We start from the raw sequence: 21,677 nt of genomic DNA on the forward strand, positions 1-21,677 counted from the left end.
TTTAATAAGAGTTCGATTAAAGCCCTAGAAGAGTTTACAATACAGTTTCGGGGGTTTTTAAACAGCTATGACTTCAATAAACATTGGATAATTTGCTCTAAAAACAAAAGATCCCACTCAGGGCTATATACATGACATATAATGGCTAGACAAGACATTTCGAAATAAATAATCTTTTGGAAAAAAATTAACTCTAAGAAATGCAACTGATTCATGCTAAACATTTCCAAAGCTGATAGTCAGAAGATCTCTACTATACCATCCTCAAACCCCTGGGTGAGAGTACTTATGAAAATTTAGAACCAAAACCAGCAGGGATTTTCATAAAGTTACAGAATTGAAATTGTAAGTCAGAGAGAAAATGCGCCTCTATGCATAATACTTTCAGTGTAGATAAAATGCCAGTGTAAAACAGAATAAAATGTGGTGAGATGCGACCCTTAACTAATTGACAGATAGCGGTAAATTAACAAGTGATGTTTATTAGTTTAATATTCAAATATGGTGAACAGAATCAAAAGACTGCTCCATATAAATGAGTGATTTTGAAACCCCTGAAATTACAATGCCGACTCGGCGAAGTGAAGTGCATTTGAACCCTACCTCTCCTCTGTCATAGTCTTGCACATCTCATCAAGAACTCTTCACAGACTATAACGTTCAGGCACACAGATTTTTCTTCTCTCAGAGCAGTGCCAGGTGCTCCGTTGAGGAGAACTGGCACAGCTCCACTGAAATAAAAAAGACTGAGGCTAACTTACACTGAGCACACGCCCGGCCCTTGCAAACAAATTTCCCGTGGACCTATTTCTGCAGCTGTCAGCTCGGCAAAAACCCATTTAACAGTAGTTTTGCTTGATTCAAGGTTGCAGAATTTGGCCTCTACTCATTTTTGGGTCCTCTTGATTTGATGCCATATGCTGAAGTGCTAAGCATAACTTGGCAGGGGCTTTCCCCTCTCCCAGCATCTTTTGTTTGGTATAGACATTAGGAAATAAATTAACGAGTTATGCGTGCTTTTCTTTACAGCAAAAAGAAGGAAAAAGTTTTTCAGATTAAGTTTCTGAATCACGAACCAGCAAAGATTTGGAATCAAAAATTTATATGCAAACCTCTGCAGTGTACTGAGTTTAAGATCAACCCCATACATAAAGACCCTTGCCTTAAAACATGAAGTCAAATGCAAAAAAACCTGATTGTAGCCAGAGCAAAAATCTGATTGAATACAGCAGTAGCCACTGCTCATTAGTAAGGTGTCCCATGGACAGCTGTAAAAATCTGAAATCACCCCCACACAGCTCTAAAATTTTAATTCTTGTATCTAAGAAGTAGAGGAATACTGCAAATACACCCAGCTCAGTCCCTGCAAAATATTTCCCAGATTTAAAGTTATTTCTTCAAGTGTAAAAGGAGGGACTGCTTCTCTGGGGAAACTATACAAACACCCCTCTCTATCTCCCCAGCCGCAAAAGTATGAACAGTGTGCAAGACCGGAAATCTTTATGGACAAAGTTTATCTTCTGAGTTTTCATTCACACTTGTTTCTTTAATTTGTAAATATCCCACAATTATTTTTTTTTCAGTTTGTATTCCTAAAGGGCCAGGTTTGTGGAGAACTTCGCAGAACTCGTACAGATAAATAACCTGGTAACCATTCTTATCCCCAAAAGATTTAGATTAATTTGGATACAGCTTTGACAAACATTAAATCTCTTCTTTAATGATGTTCCTCAAACAAAACAGTTAGCAAAATATCTGAATTTCCTTGTATAATGTCACATTTTAATGTAAACATCAAATAATGTACCAAAAGTTTTACCGGAAAAAAAAAAAATTAAAGCGGCACAATTCTTTATACCACTGGAGAAGGGGGGAGGAAAAAGCCAGATTACAAACATTTACACATGCATAGTGGAAAAAAAATTAAACAAACAAACAAAAAAGTATTTTACTAAATTCACGCATTTTTTTTAAAATAGTTATTAAATCTACTAAGCACCAACATACCTAAAAATTTATTTTCAGCTTCATGATTCATTTAAAAAACCTATCAAATTAACTTTTCAAACAAGCTTATATTACTAGCTTGTCCAAAAATAAAATGTAGAGTTTTTTTGTTTTTTGTTGTTTTTTGTTTTTTTGTGGGTTTTTTAATTGTTTATTTTAAAGTATACCAATACTTTTTATCTGAATGTTTCCAAACAATGGCATAGGTGTCTGCAAAGAATGCCTTTACTTTACCCTACAGTGGATGGAAAATACAATACCACATCATACAGAATCTAAAACTATAAAAGTCTGAGAATGCAGCATCCCTTCACAAAAAAGCTGATAAAACTGAAAGTATTTAGAAGATGCTGCACCTTTATTTAAAAAAAAAAAAAATTAAATGAATTTAAGCAGAAATAACATACATTTTTACATTAACTGGCCATTTCTGGTACAGAAACCCAGCATAGTATGCTAATGTTATTGAATAAATGTAAATGCTACTTACAATCTTCTTAAATACAATTTAGACAAACTTTTTTTTTTACTTTTTTCTTTTTTCTTTTTTTTTTTTTTCCTTTTTTTAAAGTTGTACAGGTAACCTCTCAGCTGCTAGTTTAATGCAACCTATCATTAACATTACACAAATTAAAAAATAACATGTGTGTGTTTTCCTACAGAAAAGCTTCCAAAAAACCGACCCACATCAAAAAATGCAAAATAATGGAATATAATAAAAAATTAGTTGCAAGTCTAGCAGCAAAGCAATTAAGTGAGGATATATTTACTAATATAAACAAAGGGAATATTTGCAACTACAGGTGAAGCCCCAACTATCTTAGATCTACTGACACAAATAAAAATTAAATTCTCTCTAAAAAAAATAATCTGATTATTTAAAATAGGAGTAAAAGCCATTGCTACCTGATGAACTACCTAGGCTAAGTTCCTGAAACAAAGACAAAGGGTCGCTATTCTTTTTTGTCTGCTCAGGAGGAGGTTTGGGCTTTGGCGGAGCCCGCAGAGCACTTGCGTAGGACATGACAGGCTTGCTCCCACCAGCGTTCTGCTGGCTGTTGCTGTTCGACTCGACGATCTGCTTGTTGGGCATGAGAGGTGGGAACTGGCCAAGATGTTGTAGCACGCTGTAGTTGAAGGAATTGGATAGCTGTATGTTTTCGGCCTTCAGGTGTTCCTCTGGGGGCTTGACCGTCTTCGGTGGAGCTGTGAAAGGAGTAACCAGAGTTTGTTTAAGTGAGCAGCTCTGACTTAGGAAATCTATCTGTAGTAACCCCAAAGCAAGTACTGAGGGGTACTGAAACTACCTCTTCTGGTAACCTTCACCACCACCAATTTTCTACGTTTAGTGACACTTGGTCCTAGGAAATTGCATAATTAAGTTATCTAGCTTCATTTCCAACGATTGGATCTTGTGTTACCCTTGTCAGCAATGCCGAGAAGACTGATGTTATTAAACATATTCTCCATGTGCATGTACCTATGGAGTTCTTAACACTGAACCTGCAATTCTGCACAGGCGGATTTAGCAGATGCACTGAAGGTAAGCTGCTTCAGAATGGGATATACTCTAATTTAAACACTTTATCCACTGAGACAGCACAAAGACTATTTCATTCTTCTTGCTTTATAGCTTAATAGGCTAAAATTAAAATTTACAGCACCATATATAATTCATTCTCAAACAGCAATTCAGAGTCCTGAATGCCAACCAACTAATTATTGATATTTTAGTCTGAATGCATTCCTGCTAATTAATATGTTCTTGCTCCAGATTTAACAACTCCTGTAACTATCAGAAAAAATGGTGCTTTAAACCATAGGTATAAAACTGCTTTCAAGTGAATTTCCTGAATCCTAATGAGGTATCTTACTTTTGTCTGGAGAATCCTGCTGTCTTACATAGCTAGAGGAACTCTACGCTGAAATGCAGGTATACATTCTATCTAAAATAGCCTAGGAATTAGGCAACAGATATATTCCATAATTATTTCAATCTTTAAATGTAGATGTCATTTTTAGAGTGCACATACAAAAATGTACCATCAAATGAGTACGAAAGTAGAAAAACATAAGTATATAGTAAGTTTCTCACTGCAAGGGTCACACACAGGCTTTTGTTTTTCATAAAGTACTCAAAAAAAAAAAAAAAACAAACCAAAAACCCACCAACCCCAAACCAAAAAAAAAAACCCCAACCCAACCCATAGAAGAATGAATATGGAAAGCACATAAGCAAAAGAGTTTTGCTAGGGTTGCTACGATTCCAAAAAAAAAACCCCAGAACACAAGCAAAAAAACCTCCCCAAAATAACCATAGCACTCAAGAGAAGGCAAGTAATGACAAACACGGCCAGAGGTGAAAGCTGTGTGTGGTACAGGTATCTAACTGAAGAAAAAATATGGAATAAACATATTGAAAAAGAACTCAAATCATTTTCTTTCTATCAACAGAAAAAGCAATGCAAATCATACTCTCAAATTGCAATTTTGGAAAATGCCTGAATATAACAACACTGAGCAATTCACAGCAGCTCTCCTTGCACTCCATAAATCCACGTGGATATAACCGAATACTTGTGCCGCAGCCATTTCTGATGTACAGGAAATAGAAGCCCTTGAACGGTCTGGGGTCGTGACTGCTCACTCTCAGGCAACACACACAGGCACAGGACTAGTTCATAGCATCTCATTCTCATGGATTTTTATTTAATGGATAAAAATCAATAGTAACCAGAAACACTGATGTTATTGGTCATTAACCCTTAGCACTATAAAACACATTTGGGCTTTAAAAATGATCATCATAGCCAGTGAGCTGTAAATGCAGAAAAGCACAGCAGCCATAAAAATGGAGATTTGTTTGCATGAACTATTAGATACAGGGTGATGTTGCACATATATTTATTTACAAAACAGAAACCATGCTTAACTACAATAAAAATATTTTCGTAGCAGATACAGACAGATACTAGTCAAAACTTGCCCCTTTCGCTTAGGATTTATTAGCAAATGTATAGATATGGTACTTTTTACATACGCATATTTCCTCTGAGGATTTTACTCACAAACATGTTCTCAATCTTTACATTAAAGCAAGGAAATGTGGAATCAGCCTATCCCAGCATAATCTTGCTAGGGTTCCTCAGCTCCTATTAGAAAACCACAGAGTCTAGAGAGCAACTTCAGAGATGGATGCCACTCCTGATGACACATAATATCATGCTTTCAGCTCCTTGGTTTTCAGTAAAAATATAAACAGATTGAAGGAGGTGCCTTGAGCTTGAAGCTTTGAACTTAGCACAAGAGACAGCGCTATAAATATGTTTTTGTAAAACAACATTTTCACACTTTGGAAATGAAAATGCACATTAGGAACTTAACTCTTGAGCACTGTCGCTGATATAAACAGCTTTTTTTCATTCAGTCTACACTGCATGTTTCTACTTCACAATTACTACACTATGAAATTACAAGATGTTTTAGGTTTATAAAATTTGACCTAAAGCAATTAGGTCTTTTAAGGGCAATAGAACCAGCTTATAAATATTTTTTCACATTATTAAGTGTTTTTAATGTTCACACTGGAAGATTGTTCATATTTTAATTATTACTGTTCATTATTTAATTATTGTTCATATTTTTTAATTATCATTGGAAATCCTTAAAGTAAAATCATGGAGAAGAAACTGTACTATCCTGGTAATTTTTTTTTCCCCCACAAACATTAAAAATATGCAGAACAGAAGAACAGTTACGCTGCTCCAACTCTCTACTTGCAGCTTTTTTTAATCACTGAAAAGTTAATTTAGTTTCTCTCTGCTAAATCAATCAGCACTGCTCCTACCACCAGGGAAGCCAGGTTCCAGTGCGATTCTTCCATGGTGAGAGTTTAAACTTCATCATTATTTTGATGAAGTACCAGAATTTACTAGGAAATACACTGAGATTACTAATTCAGTTTATGTTGTTTCTCCCCCAGACTGTAATATCAACAAGAAATATCATTGATTCTGGAAACAAATAACCTATCTTGCAAATAAATCCCACCAGTTACCTTAGGTCCTTTTAGCAAAAACTCAGCTGCACTTGAAACCACTGTAAGAGAATACGTGGGTTTACTAGAACTTTTGTGAGCAGACTAAGGAGCAGTATTGCTTTTTGTAGATGAAGAATACTCAACAGTATTCTTCTTAAGACATCAGCAATGTACCAGGATGTTAACAAGGCAGCAAATGAAAATAGGATTACTCTAAGCAAACCTTTAACTACTAAAACAATGAATACTTTAAAAAAATCTTTGTGTAAATTAGTTTCGGGATTTGAAGAGATGGCAGAAAGCATTTTGTGAAAAGAAAAAAAATAACCCCAGCCCTTTCATTTAGACTTGCTCACTCCAGCCTGAATAGTCTACTTAATGGAGCAGAGAGAGAAGCAGAGAAGCCAAGATCAAGTCTGTACCTACCTAACAACTCCCGGGGTGGAACTGCTCTGTTGGCTCCATTGCATGGAATGTTTGGGTATGGGGCAGATGAGGAGGAGTTTACCCACAACTCAGGTGATGAATAGTTGAAAGATGATGGGTTACTGTGGTCCTGAAGCTCTTTACACTGACCAAGACTGTCTTGAGGAGTGCTTAATTCTTCAGAACAAGCCTGGACTGAACTAGAGGAAATTCTTCTTTGGTACAACGGCCTGCCTGGTCCTCTTGGTTCATACTGCAAACAAAAAAACAAAACAAAAAAAGGCCTTTTGCTCCTTTTATTTAACTGCATGCACCAAATACCATTTTCCCATCCAATTTTTTTCCCTGCAATGCCTTACGAAAAAAAAAAAGAAAAAAAAAAGTCCTTTGCATTTAGAAAAAAAAACTAATACATTTCACATTATATTTTGTATATAGCAGTCACTGATAACGTATTTTAATCACACAAAACAGACAAAGATTTTTAAATGAAGTGCAAAGAGAGTCAACTGAGATTCCTTAATTCTTATCAACCTTTCCATCTTACACTCCTACGTGGGAGATGTATCACACAGTGAGGAGGAAGCTACCCAGCATTTACAAAGGAGGCAAAGGAAGCACAGAAAGATACAAGAGCAAAAGAAAATGTTCAATTACAATGTAGAGAGGAAAAAAATGGCTTTTCGTTTCCAAGGGACAAATGAGTGACTTGTATACCAGGATTTGGGGAAGCATGACACATTTGTATACTGGATTTTGTGTATGTACACACAAAACAAATGCTCTGGAGAAGTGTGTGCCCTCCGGAGAAATAATGCAGAGAATTTCATCTGAAACTACAGAAATTACTTGCTTCCATAAACCCTGTAGATCACGTAGATGAAAAAGGCAGGAGCTCCATTAATAAACCTGGTGGCTTCAAGAGTTCAGTTTTAAGGATCCTCTAAACCTTCTCAAGATTCAAAGCAAGCCTGTTGTATTACAGTTTATTTTTAAAAAATAAACACAGTATTTGCTTCCTTCTGCACTGTACTGACTAACAAGAGCACAAATAACAGAAGTCATGCAAGTAAATCTATACTTGGTAAAGGCAAAAAGTAAACATCCTAATGAAATGTCATAAAAAGTTAGCTAAATAAACATCAAATAACTTGCTTGCAATGCCCCAATATTGTTATTCTATCATCCACAAAAAACAGACAGGGAGAAAAAGAGTGCATGAAAAAAACCTGTAATATCTCATTATAGCTGCCACACTGTTATGATCTACCAAGGGAACAGCACTTAAGATATCCTGTCACTCTACTCTCTTGAGGATATTCTTTAACAACAAAAAAACCCAAAATTCAGAAGTTACTGCCTGAATCACACCCAAAAGTATACTTTTTATTGAGTTTAACGGGCAATTTTGGTAAGCAATCAGGAAGTTATCAAAGTTCTGGACACTTGCAAGTACAGGACCAGACAGAATAACTTAAGTATTCCCTTCGATATGCAGTTCAAATCTGGTTTGACCAACCATATGCAAAAGCTTTCAAGTATCAAGTCAATGAACAGTTTTATAAATAGTGATTGAGAAAACAGTTTAGTAAAGATACCAAAAGTCATGACATCTCCCCTGACACCTGCCTTACATGAGGGTTCTCTGTTAAAAATACACCTAAAACTGCATTTTGATTTCTTTGTATATTCAGTCCTACCTACCAGCTGAACTAGCAGTCCTGGAAACGTTACATGCAAGTCTCTGTCTTCTAACACTTTTACTGCATTTGGCATTTCTGTCACATATTTTGAAAGGAAGAAGAAATAAGAACTAAAACAAATTTGCACTAATTACATAAAGGCTCAGTCTATTTGTCTTCAGATAGCAGGAGCTGTCACAAACTCTGTAGGAATATTTATTAGTTTATTACTGCTGAAAAGCCATTGTTCCTATGTCCCGCTGTACTGACGACATTAACTGTTGTCACAAAGTATTAGATTTTATACAAGGTGGTATGGCTTAATGGACCGAGACATAGAATTTTTAAATGTCTATAAAACCAAACCTTACTACAGCTCTAGCTGGGCCTGAGGACTCCATTAACCTCTCTGGATCTGTGTAAGACAGGAATTTGTAAAACGCACTGGAATTCAATTTTAGTTATTTTGCTCAGGCATATAAACTAAGTATTTTCTATTTTCAGAAGTTGAAAGACAATTAAGTATGTATTATGTGGGACCGTGATGAGCAGGGATACCCCCACAGCTTCTGTAAAAACCTTGACAGAAATCCATCACAGAACAAGCCACTTAACTTTATGTACAAATATTGGATTACACACAGTCAGTGCAAGATTATCTGAGAATATTAATTCTGATATTCCTGGAATACAACCTGGCTCCAGCATACTCCAGGTCTACATATCATACACTCCTTAGCACTCCAGATTCCAACAGGGATTAAAAGCTCTTGTTCAAAATGTGACCTGTCCTAGTTGTATGTGCTTGGATAGTCTGCATCCCATAACACACCCCCTTAGAGTCCAGAACAAAAAAAGATCGAGAGGGATAGAGCCAGCTCTGCTGTGGCAGGGTTTGTGCTGGACCCAGATTCATGCAGCACAGCTGGATATCTCTGCACTGATTTCCAACACTCTGAGCCCCAAAAAGACACAAGATAGCTTTACACAGAATTAGCTCAGGCCAGGTGGGATTTATTAAATCAGGTTTTGTACCACACTAAAACAACTGCACTGCTCTGGTCTCAAGTTCGTATGAAAAGTAACTCAACCTGACTTTCCAGAGAGTCATTTCATGAGTTTGCACCTGGGGTGTGGTTAATTTGCACTCCAGGTAAATGACATGCAGATAACAGTGCAATGATTGCAAGAAAACTCTGAGTAACATTCAAAAAGCCCAGACCTCCTGCTTAGTAGAGAAACTGTTATACCTGCACTGATGAGAACCACAGATAAGCACAGGGTGAACAGAGAAGCAGAAATTCCCAGTGTGAGCTTTTAATACGTGAGATATTTTGCATTCATGACCACTTCAGAATATAATTTGATATTAAAATGACACGACAATTGTATACGCAGAGAAAAATGCCTACCTCTTCTAAGCTGTGGAGCGAAGAAGCAGATACTGCTCGAGATGTGAGTGGATGAAATGGCTCCTGACCAACTGCATGCTGATGATTCTGTATTTGTATAAAAGGGTTTTGTTGCGACCTATGGGGCAATGGAGGTATACCATAATGAAAGCCCTGCCCCATAAGGTGATTCTGCTGTAGGTTAGCGTAAGTCCACGATCCATCAGGTTGCAGGTATTTCAAGGGAGATGGGGTTATATGTTCAGATGGCATTGAGAAAGGAGGATTGTATATTTGGGGTAAATGCTGCTGAAATGCTGGGTTACTGGGTATTTCAATGTCTCTGTTGTTTTCAGTGAAGTTAGGAAAGTGACCACTGTGGTTAGAGTTGCAGGAAGGAGAAGGGAGTGCTGGTGGGCTTCTGGGCTGAACTTGTCTGTATTGCAACAGTCTTGACTGAGGGGGTGGCATTTCAGCTAAGTCCCGACTTTCACTTTGATCACGGTGTGACAGTTCTCTGAGCAAATCCTGGAATCTGTATTGACAGAATAAATGTATCAAGAAAAAGAAAAAAAATGTTTTGCTGAAATCCCACTCTTTTTGAGGTTGAGAAAACTCAAAGCACAAAACACTGAATTTAAATATACTCATCTTTGCGCTTATTGACCCTAACTTCAAAGGATATGACTGTGAGCAATCAGAAATTAGGCACAAGAGGATTACTTGGATGAAATACCTACCTGAATCATCTCAAAGTTTTAATAACTCTTGAGATTTCCTTTTCAGTCAGAAGAATCAATTTTTTGTTATCTCTTAAGAGACAACTAAGGTAAGGATTTCCTGCTTTATTATACAAAGTAAAAAATTTCACATAGTTAAAGAAAATTTTAACCCCTTAAAAGGCAAAGACCATAATAATTGGGGATTCCCCTCACTTGCACAATATATTTCCAAACTTCTTCAAAAGGTCAAGAATATTCAATTCAGCACTTCACAGAGTCAGATAAGAGAGCATTTAGAGGCTTTACCATGGCTATAATAAACCAGATGGAAAATAAAGCACAGTGGGAGATGACAGTAAGCAGAGGCAATTTAAAAACCCAGCCTTTACAGTATACATGATTAAAGCTGATGACCACTGGAACCATTTTTCTGCTTATGTTCAACAGCTTCCCTTCTTGCCCCCTAATGCTCCATCTCAAATATAAGCATTTTTTTTAATCTGCCTTTAAAAGCAAAGGCTTTTTCAAAAGGAAGAAAAGTTTAGGTTTTGTTGGGGAGCAGTGTTGGGGAGGGGTTGGTTTGTTTCTTTTCAAGCACATAAATCTGAGACTCCTAATTCAATGTGAAGAATTTACAACTTAAATAGGCCTTAACTACACTCAGATATCTCTTTTATAAACACAAGGTTGTTACTCTCTATCTTTTCCTTATTCCATAAATACAGCACTGAAAAGCTCCATAAAAGTATTTTTTCCACTACAGCTTTACTACCCAATATACTAACAGAATAAAGCATAACACATAATAAAAGCATAGTTGTAAGCAGCCTGCCAACTATTTTAACCTTCATAATACCAGCAGCAAAAAGCAATACCTTTAAGTGCCTTGCACTTGATCACAGTGTTACAGATAGGTGCCCACTGCTCAATTTTATACAAGCTCTGATGACTCAGTAAACAAATACCTTGAATATGTTGCCTCTGTTTCATCTTCTGTATTACTGGCAAGTTTCCAGTTTGCCCTAACTTGCTGCTGTTGATGCAATCCAATTGGTTGCTGAGGAAGATGTGGTAGATGAGGATGGTGATGGTGTTGATATGGAATAGTGCCTTGACTGAGATAGGCATTATGTTCATTCCATTGCTGTAACCTGGCTTGTTGTTGCTGCCTTATTGTTTCCAAAGCTACATTTCCATGCATACGATCTATAAAAATAGTTTTAAAAAAAAAATTTATCTAATGCCCCTTTTTAAAGATCTTTATGTCAGAAAAAAAAGAATACTTTTTATACAGTATATTCCAGGGCTTATTATATACTAACTGCATTGCAGTGTATAACCTGGTTATTTAAATCACATGGAAAATCATATAAACATGAATCTTCTAATAAAGTGCTGAATATTCAAACATGCCTCAAGCAGCAAATTATGCTCAATGACATTACTTATGGAAACTAACCCAACAACAACCCAATTCAAGGCAATATGCCTGAAAAGGTAAATACCTCCTTCATTTTCACTTCAATGTAGTTATAAATGCACACTCCGAATTTAAATAAAGGAAAATCACCTACCTAAAGTGTCCCCTAAGGGCATTCCTGATGGATTCTCTTCAATGAAGTTGTTCAAGTGGGTTGGCAGAACAGGGTTGTGCTGTGTAATGGGCCTCAAAGGATTATTGACTTCTTGTAACATAGGTGGGGGGTGTTGTTCTGAAATCACAGCATCTACAGCAGGAGAATGTGGTCGGTGGGGAATTGGATTATTAAAAAAAGATTGGCTGGGGCCTGCCTGGTAAGCAGGGGAAAGCTGCGAAGGTTGTGGAGGCTGCTGATTCAAATGATTATGCTGCTGAACTACCTGGCTTTGCTGGGGTGGCATTTGGTTTTGTTGTTCAGGCAAATGATTTTGTTGTTGACTTAAAAGGTTTTGCTGCTGTTGCAGAGGATATGGCTGCCTTGGTATCTGTGACACATGCTGGAAGTGGCGGTTGGGAACTGCATACTGTGAGTGGGGTGGGGTGAGATGTAGATTCAGCTGCCTGGGGTTAAGATTATCTTTGCGATGAAATTTAGCATTAGGATAACCAACACTGGAACGTGACTCTGGGCTTCTATTCTGAGAATTTGCTTCTAAGTCAACCTAGAAAAAGAGAATGAAAAAAACTTTGAAAATTTACATTAAAAAACCAAACAAAAAACATGTCAGTAATGAATAAATCCATTAAAAGAGGGAATATTAAAAAAACCAACCAAACAAAAAAAAAACCCCACACAACAAAACCAAACCCAAACAAGACAAACCCACCTGCTTGGATTCCACAGGTTTCTTCTCAGGTGTTCGAATTTTACTGATTTCAGGTCCAGCAGTGTTTTCACTTTTACCTAAATATATTTAAGAAATTAATTAATTTGTTTAAATGAAAAAATTATTATTTTGAGAGTTTTTTTCCAGACACAGGAAAATTTAGACTTAATAGTATAGCATTTACAGCATCATAGATATTTAATATTATTTACCCAAATAACACTTTTCCTTTAATCTCTGTGCTTTGTTCATTAATCATCACTAAGTAGTTCTTCCAACTTAATTGCAAATAACATCAGCAGTAGTTACCACTGGACTGTAGAACAGAGACAGACCAATTATGCCCTCAACAAACACACACCCCAACTTTGATTACTTCCTCCTCTGAATCTCACAATATCTTAGTTATTCTATTTGTAATGGCAAATCACAGGTTATTTCCCCAACTCTGTAGATCCTTCGATTTCACTTAAAAGAAAGAAAGAAAAAAATCCTTTCCACAATACCCTATTTAAAGTACATACTCCCTCATAACAAAACTAATTTGCAATGCAATTTCAACAACTAACCATTTCGACTTTGTTCATGTTGCTCCTTGTCTTGGTGCTGAAGCTGCTGCTGTTGTCCTATGCTAACTGGCGAATGATGTCCCAGGCCATAAGGTATAGGAGACCCACGCCCATGTGCCTGTAACAGGTTCATATTATATGCCATAGCTGCTTGATGAGTAATGATTCGAGGGTCAACTGCAAACCTACCCTGATACCCCGTCCATGGTACCTACATAATTTAAAAAAAAAAAAAAAAAAAGATGCAATCTGTTAAGGTACATTAAAGGAAGTAACGTAATAAGCACACTGATATTACATCAGTAAGAACCAGTTTTCCATGCATCAGATGACCTGACACACTACCACACAACTACAGGTGGTGCTGGAAAGGGAGAGCAACAAGGGCAGGCCTAGCAGCAAGGGGCAAAGAGCAAAGATTTTGGAGGACTACGCTGGGCAAAAAATTTTGTATCAAAACCCATTCTTGTTTCAGTGGTTTCAAAATTCAGAGAGAAAAGACTGATGGACAAATTGTATTTTAATAAACTTTATATTAATCTCTTCTCCAAATAAATAGAAGTGGGTGAAGTTCAAGAAAATAGAAAGCCCTTTCTCCTGGTAGTTAAAAGAGACATTAGGCTGTGTCTCAGGGGGGGAACAGAGAGAGAAGCCTCTAACCTGAGGAATTCTTTATGGTCCTTGTACCACCCAGTGTTGTAACACAGACTGAGTGGCCATAGCATACCTCTGCACCCACAAGACACTTAGTGAAGTTAACAGGACCATTGGTAGAATCAAGAGACTATCCACACGTTAAGAATGGCAGGGCCACTCCAACGTGTCTATGCTACATGACACATGTATTGCAGATCATCTTCCTAAATATTTGAAGTAAAATCCACCTCCTGAAAGCATGTAAAAAAGTCAGGAATTTTTGCAACATTTTAAATTTTATTCCTAAAAGGAATGCAAAGGAAGACAGCTCTGGATCAAATTAGTTCAATCTTGCCCTGTAGGGAATTTATTAAAAGGATGAAAATGTATTAATAAGAGGAGAGTGCAGGGAAAGTAATCATCAACACTCAGGCTGACAAAGCATCCTTTACTGATGACAGTAGACAACCTCCTCATGTTTTTACCTTGCATATGGAAACTGCCTTAAACAAAGCAAAGAGATTACTTTATCTTACATGAACATAAACACATTTTACTTCAGTCCCTACTTGTTTTAAGTGTAACAGCTTTTATGCAATTCTTTTTTTAAATTAGTATTTGCCCTTGAAATGTGCACTTTGAACTTTAGCTTTAGGCTACTATTGCCTGTACAATCTCCAACAAGCTTCTTTTCAAAAGCAGCTGTCTCATTAGTACCTCAGTCTTCCCACTTAATTATTTTAAAAAATCCATCCTCAGGGAAGGTAAGCTCAAAATACTTAGTTTTAATATACTTCTTTTGATTGGAAATACATAAAAATGTTAACCTTGGAACAATAAGACAGAACTTTTTAAATTATCTTGGTTTGATATTAATATAATGTGAGCGAGCATGACAAACAGCTGCTGGCCTTCTCATTGCATTTAAACTTATCCATCAAACACAGATTTCTAGTAAGCTAGGAAAAAGGAAAATTCCTTGACCTAGCACAGAAAACCAATCTGTAGCTTCCAGCTGATCTAACACATACAACTGAAACTAGAGTTTCTACAGCAAGTCCCCTGTGGAGCATCCATAACCTCAATTGTAAGAGAGGACTTATATTATTAAAAAACAAATGAACTGTATGCCAATGTTTAGCATTACGAATGGAGTTAAACACATCTGCATGTGTGGGTTCCACGTCCTTCATGTCTTCAGGAGTTGTGTACACACATACATGTTACTCCACAACATCGCTTCTGCAGCCTTTGTTCTTTCCTCCCCATTCTCTTCCTGGAATATGTGACTGCGGAGGTTAAAAATAAAGCAGAGACTGCTTCTTTAATTTGTGTACGTTTTGGTGAGACAGTTTTATTTGTAATGCAAAATTCCATACATAAATGTTGCCTAAAAGACCTGATTAGGGATCTTCATTGTGTTCTCAAATGTCATTAAGGAAAAGGATTGGAGATGAAACTGGTTTGCTATGAGGTTCTGGAAGGGGAAAACATCCCATTATGCTTATTTTTCTTATCACTTCACTTCAGACACCTTGCACTACAGACATCCAAAGCTGATAATTTAAACTGTATGAAGCCAATAAAGAGAAACAAGCTCTGTCTGAATCACCTATGTCTCTCCAATGATTAAGAACTGGACTAGGTAATTAATTCAGATGCAGGTATCTCAAGTCAGATGAGACAGATCCCACTGGTGTGCCTAAACCTAGAGCTGAGAAAATACACCAAATTACATGAACATGAAATTGCTTTTTAGGCTGCCTGGAGTTATTTGTGGGAGCAATGTTTTTAAGTCCTCATTTTCTGGTGGTCCTCTGCACAGCCACTCCTAGAGCCAGCTAAGCCCACGTATTTGAAGTAAAGTGCTGAAAAAGCTTGCAAAATATTCGCTAACTGATTTTGCCATTCATTTTTGTACATACAATAATTGGGGGGGGGGGGGAACAACAGGAAAATGAATTCTTACAGGCAAAGGCACAGACATGACCATATTTCCTCCATAGACAGCAGGTACATATAGAATACTTGTCCCAGTGTGTGGATCTATCCTTTGAACAGGACTTGGAGATTTCCCCAGATTGGGGTGAGGTCCCAGAGGAGGAGGGGGAGGAGTATATGCTCGGATAGGATTTCCAATTAGAACAGAAGGATTGGGCTGAACTAGAAAGAAAAAAAATATATATATACACACACACACAAAAAAAAAGAAGATATATACACAAAAAGAATATGAAGACTATCTATTTCTTTCTCCATCTTAATAGCATCTATCTTTATAAAGCATGTGTGCAACTCTCTAATAGCATAGGTCTGATACACCGAGAGAAAGCATTAATCAAATCCTGTATCCCATTTCAAAAATTTGAAGAGGCAGAAAATACAAGTTGAGATATAGAGAAACAGGTAGCTGGTAACTGCATTAACGGAAGAATGTCCCAAACCAATTAAATATGCTGACAGTCAGAGTAGCTGTTAAACACTGCATCAAAAACTAGAATCATGCTCCTTTCTTTAGCAGGGAAGACAAGCTTTAAATTAATGCTTTTCCAAATTAATACCAAAATTATTAAGCTGTTGCATGCTACCTTGCAAAAGTATCATTGGTAATATCTGGATATATGACAGCACAATGTAAGTTCAAAGCACAACATAAACCAGTGCATGCAATATAATATCCTAACTCTTATAGTGCAAATTCACTAGTACAGTATTTTACATTATGAATTTCAAACACAGCCATTTTTAAGAGGCCAACGACAATGCTGTGTTAAGGCTCTAAACTCAGTGTCCACAACACCTATAAAGGGATAGCCTCGGAAATACCTAATGTCCACTTAACAGTCTATAATCTGTTTCTCAAATGCACACAAGAAGTAAATGGCTTTCAAATAGAGAACAGACTAGATACTCAATTTATGTCAAATTACTATCAACTTCACTGAAGCCAAATCAGCATGAGCTCAGAGGAATTCCTTCAGTAACAGCACAGATACTTACCAATTCCATCAGGTGGAAAATGGTCATTCTGGTTATGATGATGGACCTTGCCCTTTAAAGGGAAAAACAGTAATAGTAATGCTTTGCATTCTTACGTAAACCAAAGCTTTCTATTTCAAGTGAACTTTATAATTAAATACAAAATAGAGTTTGAACGAAGTTAGCCCAACATTTGATTTTTACACATTCAACTGTCCAGTTCCATCACGTGACTATGAATTCACGAAGTTGGACATTAAATACCACTAATTCAATTAACCAATGCGTCATTACCAGTCCCTCTGGGGATATTCTCTCCCAAGGCCTGTTTTCAGATGCAAGAAGAGTCACAGCAAACTACTTTGAGTTTCTTTTCTCACCATTTTATTTCTCACTGTCTCACTTATTTTAGGAGCAGCACCCAGTACTAACGTAATCCTCAGTATTCCTCTTCCATGGCAGCTCTTAGTGGAAGCATGATCCATTTTCTTCTCCAGGTTTCAACTCAACTTGGAGACAACGTAGCTGCCACCAGTTTTACTCAGTTGCTCACCCAGCCTCGTTAGACATTGCCTCCCTACCACATCTCACATATCTGCTTCTGGACTTTGGCCCCTTAGTGACTGCTTCCCCAAAAGTACAATGTAGTAGAGTTAAGAAACAGAGCACTCTGGGGAAACTGTTTTTCCTTGCTGAACTGTACATTAGTAAAGGAGGGTAACAGAACCGAGTTATCCCTCCTACATGCTCATGAGTTTATAGCATCAACTAACTAGTTAATATTCATAAACTGTGAGCACATATTCAAATGCCAGTATGGTCATAAGTCTTTTGCAGGATAGAAATACTTTACTTAATCTGGACCTAAGTACCTTCACAAATTTAAAATAAATCTAAAAACCCTTTGATGCTGCAAAACTTTTCTTGCCCAGGAAATAAGTCTAGGCAGTTTTCCAGCACTCTGAGCAAATTAGTCAGGGTACAAAGACAGGTTGTTCGACAATGTTGACTCATGCATAAACCAGATTAAAGAACTGGCCTCTGAATTTTTGTCTCGCTTTAAAAATGAATTATTGAAAAATAAAATAATAATTGCTTTTCATTGCAGCACTTAAACAAAAGAAACCTGTTTATTCACTAAAGAGAGCAAGATTCAGTCTAAAAATGTAGAGAGCTACATGCCTTAATCACTCATGGTTAGTACAAGGCATTTCTGTATCCGTTATGCTGTCAGTTAGTATCAAGCTGTATGTGCACAAGTCCAACAAATCTCTGTTCTACCTACCATACTTGTATTTTATAGGTGCCATATTTTAAAAACTGAAATAGCAAATAATTACATAATTTCATAAGAATAGCTGTCTTGTTGAACAGGAGCTTCAGCATGTAATGGTAAATATAAGTCAACAGGGGCCATTTGTAAGTTGGGGAAAGGAGGTGTTGGTTTTCTTTTGTCTTTTTCTTTTAATAGTTTTGATGGGTTAATGACTTTATAATAGTCTATTAAGGACTTAACTGTTATCATTTCTCAAAGATTTCCAGATCAAGGTTCATTTCCCTACCCATCTACAGAACACCTAAATCTACACTTCAACTGATGGCGATTGAGAGCACTGGCGCACGGACACACTCAGTTTCCTCTAAAAACTTGCTCCACCTTCAGAGTATAAAAATCCACATTACATAAAGGCACTTAGAGGAAACTCAGACCAATATTTAGGTGACTTCACACAGTTAACAGCCCTGTCACTCCTAGGATCCCCCTCTAGTCAACAGACAGAAGAAGAGAGTATTCTCCAGAGACTTCATCAGATCTGTGGTCCTCACTGGCTGTATAAAATACCTAGGATGACGACACATCCCAATTTAAGTGCCTGAATCCAGGCCGAAAAGCTGGAGCACAGGCAGTGAGCGGGAGGTAGGCAGAGTTGTAAAATTCAGAGCCTAATTTACTGTACACTAACAACCCTGTGGGAAGCTCCGAGTTCTGAAAACTTTCTGTTTCCACATTATCACCTTTAATAAAGGCTGTGCCTATCCAACTCTGCTGCTCCTTCCGCACTTCCACCATCCCCAGCCAAGCCACACAAACGCAGGTGAAGGCAGATGCCCTCACAGACAGGGCTGCCATGAAGCACAGCAGCCCACAGCCAGCCAGTTCCACATTAGCTGTTTGCTTCTCAGAGAGCCAGGACTGAAACTTTTTTTCTTCTTTAAAAAATAAACAGCAAAGTGGTTTTCAATGTCCTTACATAAATCCAAGAGCAATTCTGCTGAATAAGAAGGTGCCGTATTTACAAAATCACTTTTCAGCGCATGTGAAAAACAAGCCCTGAGCTGCACGGATGTCTGTAAACTCACCACAAAACACTGTATCGGAGGCTGTTCTCATTTTTTCACTACAAAATACACCAGCACTAGGTTTTTAATCTTTCATCTTTTAATGTTAAATATTGTACTTAGGAGGTCTAAGATAAGCAAAGCTAACCATATGCTTTTAAAACTTGAGCAAAGGGAAATGTATCACTTATCACAGCCATTTTCTGTGTGTGTTTGAGAATTACCTGCTCGCTTTACTTCTGTTACTGCACATGCTAGCTGTCGATTGTATTCAGAGGGAAGAGATTTTATTATAATTATGATATAGGTGGTAAAACACTTCAGATCTTAAGCTGAAAATACAGTGCTGGCAGTTTGAAAGTGTCTCTTCTGATTTCTACAGCACAAGTGCTTAGTTTACTAACAAACTGGAAGAAAAATAAACAGAACAGTCTATTCACAAGACTCTCATTTCCCCAAGCCCTGCCCTTTTTTTTTTTTTTTTTTAAATGTACTATACCTGCATTTTCAAATACTCTTCTTTCATTTTAGGAAACAAAAAATATCAATAGTGATGTTCTATTATTAAAGAAAATGCATTCAAGGCTGAAGCACTCATGAAAAATGAGAGTGCAGCAATGACTTTTTAAAGACAATTTTTTCATTTACATTTTTCTGCAAGCCTAGTGTTTTGACACATGACTAGATGCTTTAGAAATCTGGTGTTTGTTTCAGAAAGTAATGCATTTTGATGAAGAAACCAAATGTTCTCACTTACAAACTCTCTTTTGGGAAGGACTGCCAAAGGGAAGACTTTCCTTTTTGTACTGTTAAAGTTAAAAAACCTGTCGTAAAAATTTCGTTTAAATGATACAGCCTGCAACAAAAATGCAAAGCTATGGGAAATACATACGTTTGTTCCTTCTTGTACAACAGAATTCATCACAAAGCTGACAACCTGCATTTTAGTTGCATCTCTAAACACAATTTAATGGAATTATAACTCAAATTATTTTGAAATAAACTACAAAGAACTATTAAACCAGAATTAATTACTAATATATCATTCCCCAAAAAAGCTCCAAAATTTAGTGTTATTCTTTATCATCCTAAGGAAGCTATGTATTTTCATCACTTCTTTACCTGCTTTTACAAAAAGAGCTGATAAAATTACCGCTGAGTGGTAATTTCATCTCTCTGCCCTCTTGATCCTAATGAAATCTGGTCTTCTGAAGGACATTATCAGTGAGCTAATCTAGGTGATATACTGTTTTACAACATACTTTTAATTAAATCAATTATCTTACATAACATAACTCCCTGAATTTTAAATGTGATTTTTAGATCAAACCAAACCACTTTTGGCTATTATTTTGTTGTTTCCTTATACTCCTTGCCACTGTCTATATCAACCTGTTGTTTCTCGGGGTACAGTCAGAGCACAAGCTGCTTGGGATAGGGATTGCCTCTTGTTCAGAGGGTTTAATTTGGCTTATCTAAATACTGAGGCCAAGACCCATGGGTGAAGTTCGTCAGGGTCATTGCAACACAGTCAATGAACATGCCAGAGTGAACCAAGGTATACATTTTAGTAAGGAAACAAGGCTTGGACAACCCCAAGCTATATTGCTAAATACTGTATTATAATACAAGTCTAGAGCTTTCACTTGAAAACGCTGAGGATCCCTCTGGAATTTGCATTCATATCTGATTGCACTGATGCCATTTTAAAACAAACAGCTTGTTCCATAAACCTCTGATATCATCTCTCAAAAGGCATTTCTACATTCACTTTCCCTTTCTGCCAAAATTCATCATCAGTGAAACTTTACCTTTGGTGGTGACTGCTGTTGTTTGGTGGTATTCGCTGAATGTTGATGCCGAAGAGCTCGGGGGATAAACTCAGGAGCCAGTGGGTTCAACACATAAGTTTTCTTTAACTCCAAAGCTTCCAACTGAGCTTTGATCTGTTCAAATGTGATACCGTGGAGGCTTTCATTCTCATGACATAGGGCAATAAACCTTTCCCAAAATTTCCTATGGAAACAATTTTTAGAAACAATAAAACGGAGTAAGACTTGATGAATGTTGTTAAAATTAAAACAGATTTAACATAACTGTGTGGTATTTTTATTTTTCCTGTATGCTCATTTTACAGACCAAGCCATCCATCCTGCAAGCTGATACATGCATCTGAACCCCACAGCATAATGCAAAGCTCCCCAATCATTTACAATGGGCATACGGGTCTGTCCATGCATATCAGATCACAGCACTGGCTGTATATTACATTTAATATTAATGTCATGGACAGGTCTAACTTGGAATTTTTTTCCTAGAAAGCCAAACACAGTGAACACAATGCTTAAAATTCTGGAAAGCATGTGATTTATGGAATTTATTAAATCTCAAAGAGTCACGGGGATTATATAGATTCTCAGTCCCAGAAGATGACAAAAAGATTCTATGAATTTAAGCAGATCGTTCAATTCCAGTGTCACAAATACCAAAGTTGAGATATACCCTCAAAACTACTCTTGTGAAACACTTCAGAGTTGCGTGAAGATTAACATGTCAGGAGTATCTAGAGGGCCTTTGAG

At 37.0% G+C, this 21,677-nt stretch overlaps 1 protein-coding gene across 6 annotated transcripts in view; it reads right to left on the reverse strand.

The window, feature by feature from the left end:
- Window positions 1-367: 367 nt before the first annotated feature.
- HELZ (helicase with zinc finger) overlaps window positions 368-21,677 on the reverse strand; it is a 92,011-nt gene continuing 70,701 nt past the window's right edge. For 3 of the 6 annotated variants that reach the window (XM_072880948.1, XM_072880946.1, XM_072880947.1), the window contains exons 22-31: window positions 20,910-21,114; window positions 16,780-16,831; window positions 15,749-15,942; window positions 13,144-13,354; window positions 12,575-12,651; window positions 11,842-12,409; window positions 11,233-11,473; window positions 9,567-10,080; window positions 6,473-6,725; window positions 369-3,213 (exon numbers count right to left, since the gene is read on the reverse strand). In XM_072880948.1, the coding sequence (XP_072737049.1) occupies window positions 2,882-3,213; window positions 6,473-6,725; window positions 9,567-10,080; window positions 11,233-11,473; window positions 11,842-12,409; window positions 12,575-12,651; window positions 13,144-13,354; window positions 15,749-15,942; window positions 16,780-16,831; window positions 20,910-21,114 (2,647 nt within the window). In that variant the 3' untranslated portion in view covers window positions 369-2,881. Of the gene's footprint in view, window positions 3,214-6,472; window positions 6,726-9,566; window positions 10,081-11,232; window positions 11,474-11,841; window positions 12,410-12,574; window positions 12,652-13,143; window positions 13,355-15,748; window positions 15,943-16,779; window positions 16,832-20,909; window positions 21,115-21,677 lie in introns of all 6 variants that reach the window. The other 3 variants (XM_072880949.1, XM_072880950.1, XM_072880951.1) reach the window with 3 other exon arrangements.

The sequence above is a fragment of the Ciconia boyciana genome, chromosome 16, assembly GCF_034638445.1.
Source record: "Ciconia boyciana chromosome 16, ASM3463844v1, whole genome shotgun sequence".
NCBI classification, from domain to species: Eukaryota; Metazoa; Chordata; class Aves; order Ciconiiformes; family Ciconiidae; genus Ciconia; species Ciconia boyciana.